Source organism: Sceloporus occidentalis, unplaced genomic scaffold (genome assembly GCF_023333645.1).
Source record: "Sceloporus occidentalis isolate IW3139 unplaced genomic scaffold, rSceOcc1.0.p SCAF_7, whole genome shotgun sequence".
NCBI classification, from domain to species: Eukaryota; Metazoa; Chordata; class Lepidosauria; order Squamata; family Phrynosomatidae; genus Sceloporus; species Sceloporus occidentalis.
In genome coordinates, this window is record NW_028316987.1 from 53,817,024 (window position 1) to 53,831,673 (window position 14,650).

A 14,650-nucleotide genomic window follows, 5' to 3' on the forward strand; every position below is an offset into this window, starting at 1 on the left:
GATAGCAGCTAAAGGCGTGATTTTGAATAGAAACAAAGGGTTTAGAACAGAAGGTGTCAAATTAAACTTTGTCAGTTTGAAAAGTAGTAACATCCTGAAAGTTCATCTGCATATTTACATGTGACTAATGTTTATATTTTGCCATTGCTTTGTTCCTTCTTTATATGCAGCGCAATGCTGTCTGGTAAAGTTGTTGCACAGGCATATAGGTTATTCCTACTAGCGTTTTTAGGTTGTACGCTTCTCAAATATATAATAGGCTTAAAGTGGACTTCCACATGTGCTGTTGTAAAACATATAACATTTGTGATACCTTTTAATGAAGCATCCTATACTTTAGAAATGGTCTTTGATGCAAAACAAAAAAGACATGTTTCAGTTTGTGTGTTTGTGCAACATATTTTCCTTTGTGTAACTCATAGATTTCAGCACTGGTTTTATTGAAATAAATATATGTATGCAATAATAACATTGAAATACACCATTTTTTCCAGTGTTAAAAATTGTAGCTTTTAAATAATAATAATCCTGCATTTCAAACCATTGTTCAAACCAATTGGTTATTATACTGAATAGACACATTTTGGCTTGGGAATTCTGTATGAAAGAATATAATTTTCCCTTGCATAGTCTTTTGAGTTAGGAATAAAGGTCGGCTGTGTGAAATATGTAAATTAATATACCTTTTTTGTCCTATCAAAATAGTTTAGTTGTTTATAATCAAGTGATTACTTTTTATATTAAAATTTAAAATATATCATATTACAATGTATGTATATAGGCAATGTGAATAACATTTCAGAAAATATAAATTCTTCTTTAAAATGTAAGCAGATGAAGAGGATATCTAAAATAAAATATGAAATAAAAAGTAAATTTTAGACTTAGATTTTTTAAATTAAAAACGTGGTTGCAATCTTTAAAAATTATTGGCATACACTTGAAAAGCCAACCGAGTAGTATTTAGTCTTGCAGTTCATCATGGCATGGTGTTGGGCGGGGGGAAGAATTAGAAGTATTATTTCAGGGCCAGGGTTAATAGCAAACTACTGGAAATGTTTTATTAGTCATGGCTAATTAATAAAGATATGTCTGCACTCAGAACGCAGAAGTGACAAGAGCAAAATACTTGCTAAATGAGTTGAGGCACTTCCTCTCCCCCCCTCCCCCCCGAATTACTTGTTAAACTACTTTCAGGCTGTGGGAGGTGCATGGACACCTTCTGTATCTGATCCTAGTCAACCCTCACCCCATGAGTCACGTAAATTATTAATGCTCTGGCAAACAAGTAACAAGCATGTTTCAGAGATAAGGAGTTAGATGTGGATACAGAATATATGTACAGAATAGCTACTTTAATTCTAACCAGCACATCCTGACTTTATGCATCTCATGCTACAATAGGACTGAATATTTGACACCAGAAAAGGAGCATACTGTCTATAATGTCTTTTGTCTTCACTGAAATGAAACAATTAAAAATGGCTCAGCAAACTATATTCATACTCCCACATGCATATTAATTTCTCAGCATCAGATATTTCACAGGGCTGAACAGTAATGTTATGCTATGCCTGGCAGGTATCCTCCTCTCCCATTAGAAAGTCCTTGCCCTGACAGAGATAGCATGCCAAGGAAAAGGGCTCTAGCCCAGTATTCTCTAATCTGCTAGGTTTCTGTTTACTATTGGAATTGCATTAATATGTGCAAGAACTTCAGAAGAAAAGGTTTTTGCAACTGAACTTGACCTCCATCTGAACCACTCTACTCCCCCCCCCCATCCAAACAATCCATGTTTTAGAAATCAAAAGGTGGCAGCTATAGAAACCATCGTAAGGCCAGCTGTGGCACTCTTCTTTAATCATCTTCCCAGATATATATATTTAAGGACCATAGCACATAGATGGCAGAAAATGATCAGACTTCGTTCAGCCCCATTGGTTTCTATAGGAATTTTATACATGCTTTCTTTTAACTGAATTATGAAATACATTGCAGTGGTTCCACAAAATAGTGAGATGGTTTAATCAGAACATTTGTCTAAAACAATACTGTTATTATTTGCTTTTTGACAAATCAACAATATTTCAGTCCTATCTGGAGAAGGCAGATAAGACATCACAGCAGAGAACTGTCATATCTTCTACAGATTTAAGGATAGCCTAACAGTTTAAAAAAAATAAAATTCAGCTGCTATGAAAGTAGTGAGGGCTAAGTGGTTTATTCATACCATGTGACAGCTAGCATCATTTTCACTGGCTGTATACACATTTACAGGCTCTATTTAAACTGCAGGTATTAATTTTTGAAGCTTTTAACAGTGTGAGGGCCGATTATGTTTAGTGCCACTTACATCCACATGAATACCATTTAGACCTTAAGATTAGCCTAAGAGGCCCTTTTCTCAGTTTCCTTATGATAAAGTTCAGGTTGCTTATTTGTTTATATGAAAATTTATTTGCTGAGGCTTAGCAGTTAAGATGCTGATTCTGACAATCACAAGGTTGGCAGGTTGAGACCCAAGCACTGCGAGATGGAGTGAGTTCCTGTCACTAGTCCCAGCTTCTGCCAATCTAGCAGTTTGAAAGCATGTAAAAGTGCACATAGATAAATAGGTACCACTTTGGTGGGAACGTAACCACGTTCTGTGTGCCTTTGCATTTAATCATGCTGGCCATATGACTAGAGTCGCGTCGATAACACTAGATCCCTCGGCTTAGTAACAGAGATGAGCACTACTACAGTCGGGCACAACTACACAATCACGTCAAAGGGAAATCTTTACCATTACTTACATGTCATCTATCTCGTGGTTACAGAATCTTTTTGGTGGTAGTCCCTCATCTATTTGACCCCACTTTTTGGATTAAATGCAATTTCTGAAAATGTTTTATTATTTTATTTTAAGTTTTGTATTTTATTTTATTATTAAAATATATTTATTCTGTCAGCTCTTTCACTGTTCCTCTAATGTTTTGGTATTAATTTCTTATTCTGTAAACCGCAATAGGGACTTGACCTTAAAAATATCAGAGCTGTTGTTATTTTAAAATAACAATTTCTATCCTCAGTCCTTAAACAAATGCTAAGTATTCTGTAGTTAAAACATTAATAATTAAACCTAAAATGACATTGTCAATCCTGTGATTTTTTTTAAAACAGTTTCTTTCCATGTATTTTAATGGAATAAAATTCAGCACTGGTTTCCTTAGTCCTGTTTCTTTAAAATCAATACTTTAAAAATTCAAATAATGCCAAAGATATCATTTAAGATGGCTTGTAAACCATTAAGGGGGGGAAATCTGTGCATCTATTTTAGAAGCAAATTAGCATTTGCTACAGTTCTCCTGGGACAATATTTTGGCATACTTTCAAGCCTGCTTTTCCATAGAACATGCCTCGGTTAGAGCAGGTGCTTTTATAGATGGTTTGCATGTGCTGTGAAGAATGTGGTCTTGCTTATATTATACTTAAAATCATAAGTTTGGCTTTCAAGTTTCAGAAGTTCCTGAATTGGGTAAAGATTTATCAGCAGGTTTTGGTTTGTCTGCAGAGCCACATGAGCACATAGAAAGAAAAAAGAAACCCTATTTAGTAATCTCTGTTCAAGGAGGCATTCTGAAATTTCCGTATATATAATTTATGTGAGCCAATTTTATAGTCAAGATAGACATAGGAAACACTATCTTATTCTAAATAAGAAAAATGACACCAGGATATCTATTTTTTTTAAAAAAACAAAAAATTGAAATAACACTTGATACACCTACTACCAATATGCTGTTTTATGTCCTCAGGTGGATATGAGCTTATATAAAAGGAAAATAGTAGCAGAGACATAATAGACGAATAAGAACAAAATATGCTTGAAATATGTGCTGCTGGTTTGCGTGTTTTCTAGTTGTTGTTTTTAATATATAAGATCTATAGGCAGTGGGAGGTTATTCTAAAAATTGGCAATGGCACTCATTAGTTTGATAAAACAGCATCATGGGCTTTGATATATTGATTTTTAAAGGAATTCCATAGATTGTTTTTATACATGAAATGACAAGGCAATACAAAGGTTTAAGGTGTGTCCTCATTTTATCCTATTTGTTTCCAAGGAAAGTGTTTTCTTAGCCACATTCCCATATTAAGGAGAGTCTAATATTTTCTGTTACATTATCTTAAGGGATGGCTCTGTGAACTCTTGCGATGGAAAGAAGATCCTTCACCTGAGAACAGAACCCTGTGGGAGAATCTGTCAATGATCCGGAGGTTCCTCAGTCTTCCTCAGCCTGAACGAGATGCCATTTACGAACAAGAAAGCAATGCAGTTCATCACCATGGTGACAGGCCTTCCCACATTATCCATGTTCCAACAGAACAGATTCAGGTTGGTTTACCTTGGCCTGTTCACTATAGGAGTGAAAAGACAGCCGGGGGGAGGGGGGCTTAACCTGCAAGGGCGGGAAAGAATAATTGCTCCTATTTCTGCCATACCAAGTAGAAAATGTCTTGGTATTAATAAGGATAATGGAGAATTGAAACCTGGCCTTATGCACTTTTAGTTGAATACCCAACTTTTTGTGCAATGCACCAGAATTAATTTTAGAGCTTCCCTATCAGTACCTCTCCATACTGGGTCACCAAAATTATTGTTTTTCATTGAAAAGAAGATGGTTGGTGCTCACTAAATGTATATCCTCACTGATATGTGTCCCTGAAGCATTTTTTACCTTTTTAGCACCTCTTGTGCCAGTATTTAGGCTGTTGATGATAAGCTTTAAAATATCTGGTGTGCATGTATACTACTCTCTTCTGGTTGTAATTTAAAAATGTTTAGGATTTAGATATTTTAGGTGCCATAATTTTAAAATAAAAGTCCAGTCAATGCCCTGTAAGAATGGTTTGTTTAAGTGGGAGGAGGCTGAACCCCAAATTCCTCATCCCACTTACTGCCAGTCTGAAAGTTAGGATGAGTCAATGTTTGTTTGTTTTTCCTTTAGAGCCCCTCTCCCACCACCCTTGGGAAAGGAGAGCATAGAGGCGCTTTCTTACCTGGCCTGCTGACCACTGGACCTTGGCTGGGTGCTGCTCCCCAGGTGAGCTGGCACACGTTTAATATGTCAGGGAAAGACATGGAGGGTTTTCAGGACTTGATCCAACTGTGTCCTTCCATATAAATACAGAGGAAGGTGTACTGCCTCTCCAGGAATGAAGCAGACTAAGGGCTGGAATAGACGGCCCCAAAGGAGTGGCTTGAATCTGCCCCCTCTGAAGGTGGTTTGGGGCTGGGGCAAACATATGCCACATCCCCAATCTACCTTGAATCTGGCCCAAATAGGAGAAGAAAACATCCGATCCTATTTGGGCTGGGAAAGAGGTATCCTTCCAGCCCCGCTGCAGCTCCAGGGTGGCTTCAGGATGCTCCAGTAGTGTGTGGTGTGTAAGTGCCACACTGCCGGAGTGTCTTCAAGCCACCCATCTGGGCAGCTGGCTGGCGTCTGGACATCTTCAGAGCATGCGGCATATAGACGCCATGCTCTGAAGATGCCCAGAAGCAGGCTTTAAAGGCTGTCTGTTTTGGTCCCTAATCTTATTATAACCTGCCCTGATAACATATTCAAAGGACGGGATGCAATCCTTTTTTTAAAAATTGCCTTTTTCTTTCTTTTACAAGAACAAGTAGTCCTCCCATTTGTAGTAGCATTGTCTTGAGAAATATATACATAGACAGAAACAATATGAGTTAGTCAGCATCCAAAAGCCCCCAAACTGTTTGTGAAAGATAAAAATAAATTGTGCAATAGGATATTAGGCGCTTGAGATTGTGAAAGCTGAGGAACCTAGTGTTTGGTTTAGCCAAAGAAGATAGAGGTGTGTGCTAACATGTACATGCTTGAAAGGGGCACGCTTTAATGGATTCAACACTTCTGGGTGTAAAGAAATGTTTATGCAGACACAGACATGGTAATAGGTCAGCTTGCCCTGTTGCTACAAAGTGTTTTGTTTATCTTGTTGGTAACACTTGTAGCTGTAATTCTGAACATATTTAATAAAAAGAAGTCCCACTGAAATCAGCAAGGCTTAGTCTGGGTTAGCACAGATAGGGTTAAGTTGTGTGTCAGCAGTTGAACTATCAAAAGCTAACAAATCAAGAGTCTGTCTTCATGTATTCAGTATTAGACAATCCATATTCCCAGGTTTTGTTGCTACAAAAAAGAAATATATGGTGTTTTCTATTTGGTTGTTTTTGTTTTGGTTAATTTTTCAAGATTGTTCGTTTTAATACCACTGTTCTAAGTATAGATCTACGTGTTGTGTTGCTTTATGCTAAATGGAAGTCTAATAGATTTCCAAGCAATCCTTTTTTTTTTCCTTTTCCTTTCTTCCTTTAATTATGTGTTTAGCATGCCTTTCCTCAAGGAGTCTGTCAAGAGTGGCTTCTTACCTTTATCTGCCCACCCCACAATGAAAACAGTCCAATACATTACATTTCATTGTGAGTGTGCCTTGTCCAGGAGCACCCAAAGCAAATAGAGAAATAGCTGATTAATTTAATTTCATTTCAGATGTGGGCTTGTAGTAACAGTTAAAAGACAAACATTCTTGATCTTTTATTTCAGTTTTACCGATTCCCATTCTGCTGCCTCTGTTCCCCCTTTCATGAAATATTTTGGACATTAGTGATAATTCTGTTTGTTTTACCCCACTGCTATTTAATACAAGTTTGGCAGTCAATAAATACTGAGGCCTGAAATTCTGAAGGATATGGACCAGTTTTCCCAAATGGTCCCAGCTGAAGTAATGAGCGCAGCTTCAGAAATGAAATCCACCCATTTGTGTGTTCAGCAACCTTAAGATAGTAAGTTTTCATTGGCCTATTTCCCCCAAATTCTTTATTTTTCATTTTGCCTTTAGTCATATATACAGTGCTCCCACTACATACGCTGTAATACATGAATGGGGTGCACGCCTGTGGCGCCCATGCTGCTTCAAGCACATGCCCCATTCAATAGAATGGGGCTTGTGCTTATGCGGAATTTGCCTTACGCGGGGGGAGGGGTGCGTCCAGAACAGATCCCCCATGTAAGGAGAGACTCCACTGTATATCATTTTTCAAAACTCAGTTGAGAATAGGTAAGTATAAGTTGGCCTTCAACAAAAATGTTGCAGTATTCCTATGAATTATTACTGCAAGTCAGCCATACTTCCAGGATGCTCCATTCCTCAGTTTTGTTTTGTTAGTTCTTTTGATCTTTGTTTGTGTTTGTTGTTTGTTTTAGAAATGATTTGTTTTGATAGTTCCACAAAGCTCAGGCTTGGTCCAAATATATACTACTTGTTCATGAGTAGTACTGTTTTCGCTACCTAAGGGGCGAAACAGATTGCCCCAAAGGGGCAGCTTCAAGCCGCCCCTGAGAAAGTGGATTAGAGCCTCAGCAACCACACGTCATGGCCCCAATCCACCTTTTTGCTAGCCCAAAAAGAAGCAGCAAAATGCTGCTCCTTTTTGAGCCAGCAAAAGCCAGCTTTTCCTGCTCCGCTGCAGCTTTATGGTGCTTGTGTGGCATGTAGACACTGTAGAGTGCTCTGAAGCTGCTGCTCTGCAGGCAGCCAGGCAGCATGAAGCCAGCTTCCGGGCATCTTGCAGGCATGCTCCGTGCATACACCAGACACCCAAGCCGACTGGAAGCCAGCTTTTCATACCAGTCTGTACCGGCCCTCAGTGAAGGCACTTAGGGCCAAAACAGACAGCAGTAAAGGGACAGTTCTATGCCTCCCCTTTGAGTGCCAGATCAGGACACTTTCTGCTACAGCTGCAGCTTTTTGGCATTTCTGTGTAAATGCCGCACCACAGAAACACCATGGTGCCACCTGCTGTGTGGTCAGCAGGATGGTGTGACACTGGCTTGGGGGCAGCAGCGGGGCATGCACCATGTGTACACCACGCCCACATGTCACCCTGAAGCCGGTGTTTTTTGCCGGTCTGTTTTGGCCCATAGTGTATCAAATTCAAGACAAGACTGTGTGTGTTGATTATATGAATTATATATGATTATATGAAGCCTACAGATGAAGGAGATTTGAGAAATGAATTACCATGACTATAGTACATTGCCTGTCCTTCCTCCTGTTCCATGGTGATTGGTTTAAGTCTAATTATTTTCAGAGTAGTGTTTGGTTTAGTACATACCTTCTACAAAAACCTTACTATGCATGCACACTTACCATCAAAAATATGCTGGGTTTCATTTTTTTTTCTTTTTCTTTTTCTTTACTTTTTAAACTCAAATTGGTTTTATCTGAGCCATCCAGTAGTGACCCATTGAGCATACAGTAGATAATAAATAGCAGCCATGGATAAGAAACCAGAAATGAACATTGGCTTATATGCTTCTTCCTATCTCTTCCTCCCATCTCCTGCAAGTATTCTACTTCTTTCCCTGCCCATTGTTAATTCTTCCCAACATATTTTCAGTGGCCATATAGTAATCATCAATGGGGGTATAGCATGAATTCCTTCCACTATCACTACCACCACACAGCCTCTCTTGTAAGCTGAACACTTCCTACTTTGAAAGAAAGAAAGAAAGAAAGAAAGAAAGGTCTCAGTACAATCAGGCATTCAGATATAGAGCATAATTCAACTGGAATTAGTTCAAGGTGGAGTTGTACTGTTTCTCCTCTGTCCTATATCAGGACACACACACATGCTGAACACCACTTAATGGATTAACTGGGACTAAGTTGGTTATTTGTAAAATGTATACAATAATTTGGTGTCCTACAAGGGAATGTTCCAGATGTGGCAAGTATTACGGTTACACTGATCTTAAATTAAGTTAACATAGGGTGCAAAGCAGGCCAGCAGCTTGGAGCAGTGCAAGGGACTGCCGCAACTGGATAGCCTCTCTGTAAGTGGGCCACTGCCACAGTCTCAAACTGTGCAACCAGCAGGAGTGGCTTTTCACTGCTCCTTTTTGTGGTGGCTTTTCTGAGTTGGCACGTGCTCAGTGTGTTCTCTGTGCAGCTTCTTGCCACTTTGAGGGCATGCGCTGTCTGCATGCCCCGCCCCAATGCAGCCCAAAGCCAGCATTTTTTGTCCGTCTGCTTCAGGCCACAGTTAGCATTAAGATGGGCAAAATATAATGCTAACCATAGTCAGTGATAAGGAAGAGGATGTGTGTACATGAGAATCTATGCAAACCCATTGTGAAGGTAAATGCAGAATCTGCACTAAGATAGTATGGGTAAATAGAATGATTTCAATTATTAATAAAAAGTAAAACCTGTATATATAAAGTTTTGTACACAATGAAAAGGTCAATGCTGTCTTTCTTTTCTGTCAGCAGCAACAGCAACAACAGCAGCAGCAACAACAACAGCAACAACAGCCACAGCAACAGCAGCCACAGCCACCACCAGGTCCCAGGTTACCCCCAAGGCAGCCAATAGTAGCATCACCAGCTGAATCTGAGGATGAAAATCGTCAGAAGACCCGTCCAAGAACAAAAATTTCTGTGGAAGCCCTGGGCATTCTTCAGAGTTTTATACAAGATGTAGGCTTATACCCAGATGAAGAAGCAATCCAGACTCTTTCAGCTCAACTTGACTTACCCAAGTACACCATTATCAAGTTCTTTCAGAATCAGCGATATTATGTCAAGCACCATGGAAAGCTGAAAGATAACTCAGGCTTGGAAGTGGATGTTGCAGAATATAAGGAAGAAGAGTTGCTGAAAGATTTGGAAGAGAACATCCAAGACAAAAGTACGGACACAATTTTTTCAGTTAAATTAGAAGAAGAATTATCGGTAGAAGGGAACACTGACATTAATACCGAATTGAAAGACTAATTGAAAGAGTATTTATTCAATAGTGTCACTGCTATTTACTAATGAAATGAAAATTCCATCCTGTGTTCTGTCAGCAAACTCTTTATTCATTGTTTGGCCAATGAATCTTCCAAAACTTGCACAACAGTTGAGAAAATTAAAGGATAATACAGACTGCACTAGATAATTTACAAACTGCTTCAGAACTACAGATGAAGCAATGAGGATTGTTTCATATTAATTTGTGTTCACTGGGTACATCAATAGGTATCCAATAAGCATGATTATCTGTGGGTTGTTTTTTTATTAACTATTATTATTATTATTATTATTATTGAGCTTTCAGACAAGCATTACTTCTGTGGTTTATTGTTTTGTTTTTGTTTCTTTTCCCAGTTATTACTGTTAACACTCCACACTTGATCTTTGAAAGCTCATGTTTATTTAAATAAAGAAAAAAGGAGAGTTTGTTACTCTTGCTCTATTGTATGTTACAAAAGAACTATAGACTGTGAGATGCAGTTTAAAGTTAACATATGCCAACAAATGCCTTGTATTATATGGCACTGCCGTAACTCAGATTTGTTTTCTTTTCAGAAATAAGAGGTCACTGTATCTTTTTCATTTGCATTGTTACATGGTTTTTTTGAAAACAAAATGTGAAACACAGTTTATCCCCATTATTTATTTGTAGATCCTACGGCATCATGTTGTAATTAATTTTTAGAAGTTTCTGTTAAATGTAATATTGCTTCTCTTGTTATCATACTGATTTTTTTTTCTATTTATAAATGTATTTTGATGGGCAGTAAAACAAAGTGTCTTAAAAGTTTTAAATAGAGAAAATGTGCTTTACACAGTTGCCTATAAAAAGTGCTCTATGTTATCCAAGCAATTCATACTATAAGCTTCACTCTTATTGTTGTATGCAATTTTTACTATCATGCAAATAAGCTTAGGTAAATAAAACTAATAGATCACCTTAGAAACTTATGCAATTAATGTGAAAATAATTGATGTTTGCAATGTGTCTTCCTTTGGTTTACAATCAATTTTAAAGCTACAGCTGTATAAATTTTTCTGTATAAAGGTGTATTTCTTTTTTATGAGTTTATTGCTATGAAAACACCAGTTATTTTGTTACAGCTGGCTGTTTTTATAAGTGTATCACAATTTTCTTTATGCAGAAATGTTCTGACTAGGAGTGGTTATTGACTGTAACTACACAATTAAAATTGTTTGTATGGTATGATGTGACAGGGTTTGTCTGCTTTTATGTGTGTTATGGAGAAATGACAACCTAAATGTATATTGCCCTTTTTATTCATCACCTTCATGAAGAATTTTTCAATTGATCTCCCTAATAATGCATATTTCCCCCTCTTTTTTTTTAATGACCCAAACTATGTATCTGAAGAACAAATACATCTGAAGGAAACCCAGCTTTACTGTGAAAATCATAACCTGTCTCGTCTTGGTTTTAAAAGTTGCCTGTCCAACAGAGATAGCAGGATATTATTGAGTCAAAAGGCTATCAAGCAAAAACATATTTACAGTTCCTGGCAGTAATGCACTTATAATGGATGCAGCTGGTTTTGTTTTACAGTATTTGAATTTATGATAACACTGTTCCTTATACTAATGTATACACATTTTTAAAAAGCCATTAATAGTCACAAAGCAAATAGAAAAGGCACACAGTTCCTTTTGGAGGAATATTTTTAATGAACATTAATAAGGCTGTTGATAAAGAAGTCATAATTATAGGGTTTTGATTTCACATAGACTACATGTCAAGGCTTGCAGGAACTGATGTGGGTGAAGCAGAAGACAATTCTAAAGAAATTTAGTATGTTGTCCAAAAATAAAAGCTTATTAAAGACTTTGTGTATTCAATTAAAATATTTAAATGGAAGGGATTTAACTTATTATCAACACTATGGCTGAGAATTTAAAATGTTTAAATATAAAATATTTTAAACAGATTTTCAGAATGTGCTAAACAAGATGTTTATTTAACTTTTTAAACTTATATTTACGTATTTTTCAGTTGGTTTGCATTCCTTGAGTATCACCTCATTCAGTAAAGCAGTGTCTAGCTCCATGGTTTGAAGCTTGTTTCAACCTACTATGGGTAATATTACACTTGAATTACACAAGCTGTTTCCTTCAAAGACAGAAAGAACATTGCTTGAACATCTTGTGGCTGTAAGAGTGAGGAGGAGATTATGAAGCCCAGGGCAGCTTCACGTACCCCTAAATGGTTTAGGATTATGAGTGAACCACCACCAAGTTCATACTTCTGCTCTCTATTGCTATTTTGCTTTTGAATAAAACCTGGCTGACAATTCAGGTTGTACAGTAGTGCAGCATCTATTGTAAGTTTGATTATTTCAAGAAGGCATTTTGCTTTCAAATAATTTGTGCAAGTTGTGCTGACCTATTTGGATTTTTTATATTAAAACTGATGTGTTTTGATAAATCTGAAATTTGGGGTTTGTGGAAACAGAATGCTTCATAGGAAAAAAATGATATTGGAAGCCTATGTTTGTGCCAAAAATCTGGTTAGTGTACATGTAAATGCTGCCACAATATGTGAAGCAGACCTCTCAGACTTCTGTTCATAGGTTTGAGAAGAAATGATCTTGACTCAAGCAATAAATCTAACTTAGCCAATGAACACAGAGCAGATAATTTCCACTACTATCCCAAGAAAGGGAGATTGTGAGAAGATAAAGGCTAAGTTTTACAGCATGTTAAGAACATAGATAGTGAGTGGAGGCAACCATTGTGTTTTTGGTGGCCCTAAAGGCCTGCCCCCCATGATAAAAATATATATATATCTTTCCTCTACTGAATGTCTCCCAGTGATTCCAGACAACATTTTTGCTATGTTTTTGGCCCTCTCTGTGCCATTTTAGGCTTGGGTAAATGAACAAGTACACTATAACCTGTTAGTCTTCTCTGGAAAATATGTTGTTGGAAGTCATGATGACCCCCCCCCCCCTCAAACTACTTCCTTGAGGTTTCGCCATTCTGTTTGAAAAGCTGGAGCTCTGCAGCTAGAAAAAGATTTGAGAGCAAAATGGGCAATGGAAGAGAAAAAAACATATCATACAAGGTGTTCTTCATATATACAAGTGTAAGAAGCTAACGCTACTTCCTTTAAAAACCAAGTTTGTATCACTTGGGTGCTAATGAAGCAGTGTTTCTTGTTATGCACTATCATTCCTGCTAATTTCAAACTCATATGACTGAATATGTATATTTTTCCATACAAAATAGGCCTGTTCAAATTAATGAAGTGGTTTCTACATACAGTGCACCTGCAGGGCTTCTGTGACTTGTAGTCCAAGAACTAGAGGCAGCCTGATTCCAACCACTGTACAATAAAGACCAAATTGGCCCAGTCAAATGAGGTCAATAACAATGGCTTTTACTATCTTTACTGACTGGAACCCTAAACAAGATTTCAGGAGCAGGTGATATCCTTCATTATTTCTTGCTGACAATTAGTTTTCTGAAACTGAAATTGACAGATTAAAAATAGAGGGGAGGAAGCGTTTCATAAGATTACACTAGACTTACGCTACCCTCTTTCTTATGTGACTAGATACTACATCATCCATTCTGAGACAATTCCAATTTTCTTTAAAATGATTTTAAACTAGATGACACTTTCACTGTTGCATAATAATTTAGTTACTGTTTAGCAGCCTCAAAGTGAGAACATGAGAAAATGATAAAATCTGCTCTCATAAGCCTCACTTGAGGGCTGAGACTATTAAGTTGCCCTGTGCTGTATTATTTTAATTATTATTCAAATATTGTTTCTACATAATCAAAATAGCAATAGCATAGTATACAACAGGGGTGGGAAACTAGCTCTCCAAGGTTTTTTTTTTATCACAACTACCACAATCCCTTACTATTGGCTGGGCTGTCAAGTACAATGGGGGGTTGTAGGCAAATGTAACTGGAAGGATATAGTACACACTCTTGTATATATGCAATCATGCACACACAAAGGCCAATGTTAATTGACAAGATTCTTTTGACAATTTCATTTTCAGATTTATTGAAAAGATATTCCCACCATTCCCATTTTAGGACAAAAAGAAATGATCAGATTTGTCCCATCTGGGCAGGGAGCCTGGGGTGCTTAATTCTTAGAATCCTGGATTTAATTGTCATGTATTTTGGTGTTACTCAAAAGTGGTGGTTCATCAATAGTGCTGCTCCACAGTGAGCTTCCAGCAAAGAAAGAGAGAAACTGTTGTAATCAATGGGAAGAAATGTGGGGGAAACACCTTGTATATTTAACCATGTTTATGGTGCTAAGCTGAGACAGCCTTTTCCTCATCATCAGACTTTTATTCTTTAATTGGGAGGCAGGTGTAACATGGTCTATACACAATTGAGAATGCAGACTGAATGTGACCAGTGCAGATTCATGACAATGTCACAGCATAACAAGATCCACAACTCCCTTCCTGAACAGGCCACTGAAAGAACTTGAATTTCTTAAAGGATGAAGCAAAACCAACAAATGTGCCTTTTTCTAAGAGAGACCAGCTGACATACTGTCTTCTGAATTATTCTTGGGTCTTAGAGGCACACTTTTTTTTCTAGCGAAAGTGAGCAAAAAGCTAAGAAATGTGAAGGAGCAGTTGTGGCCCAGATGTTTGCAAGCATCTGGTGAAGTATAAGAAGTTTTGGCTAGAATTCATGATCACAGTTACAGATGTGTAACCTAGAGTTAGGCATTCATAACTGATTCATATTCATAATAGCTACATGTTCAATGGTGTAGTGAATTTATAGAG

The 14,650-nt window shown here is 37.5% G+C and overlaps 1 protein-coding gene across 8 annotated transcripts in view; it reads left to right on the plus strand.

The window, feature by feature from the left end:
* The window catches only part of SATB1 (SATB homeobox 1), a 140,332-nt gene extending 128,707 nt beyond the window's left edge, over positions 1–11,625 (plus strand). For 3 of the 8 annotated variants that reach the window (XM_089532961.1, XM_089532960.1, XM_089532968.1), the window contains 3 exons: positions 4,175–4,378; positions 4,992–5,087; positions 9,339–11,623. In XM_089532961.1, the coding sequence (XP_089389087.1) occupies positions 4,175–4,378; positions 4,992–5,087; positions 9,339–9,845 (807 nt within the window). In that variant the 3' untranslated portion in view covers positions 9,846–11,623. Of the gene's footprint in view, positions 1–4,174; positions 4,379–4,991; positions 5,088–9,338 lie in introns of all 8 variants that reach the window. The other 5 variants (XM_089532967.1, XM_089532963.1, XM_089532962.1 and 2 more) reach the window with 5 other exon arrangements.
* Positions 11,626–14,650: the final 3,025 nt, after the last annotated feature.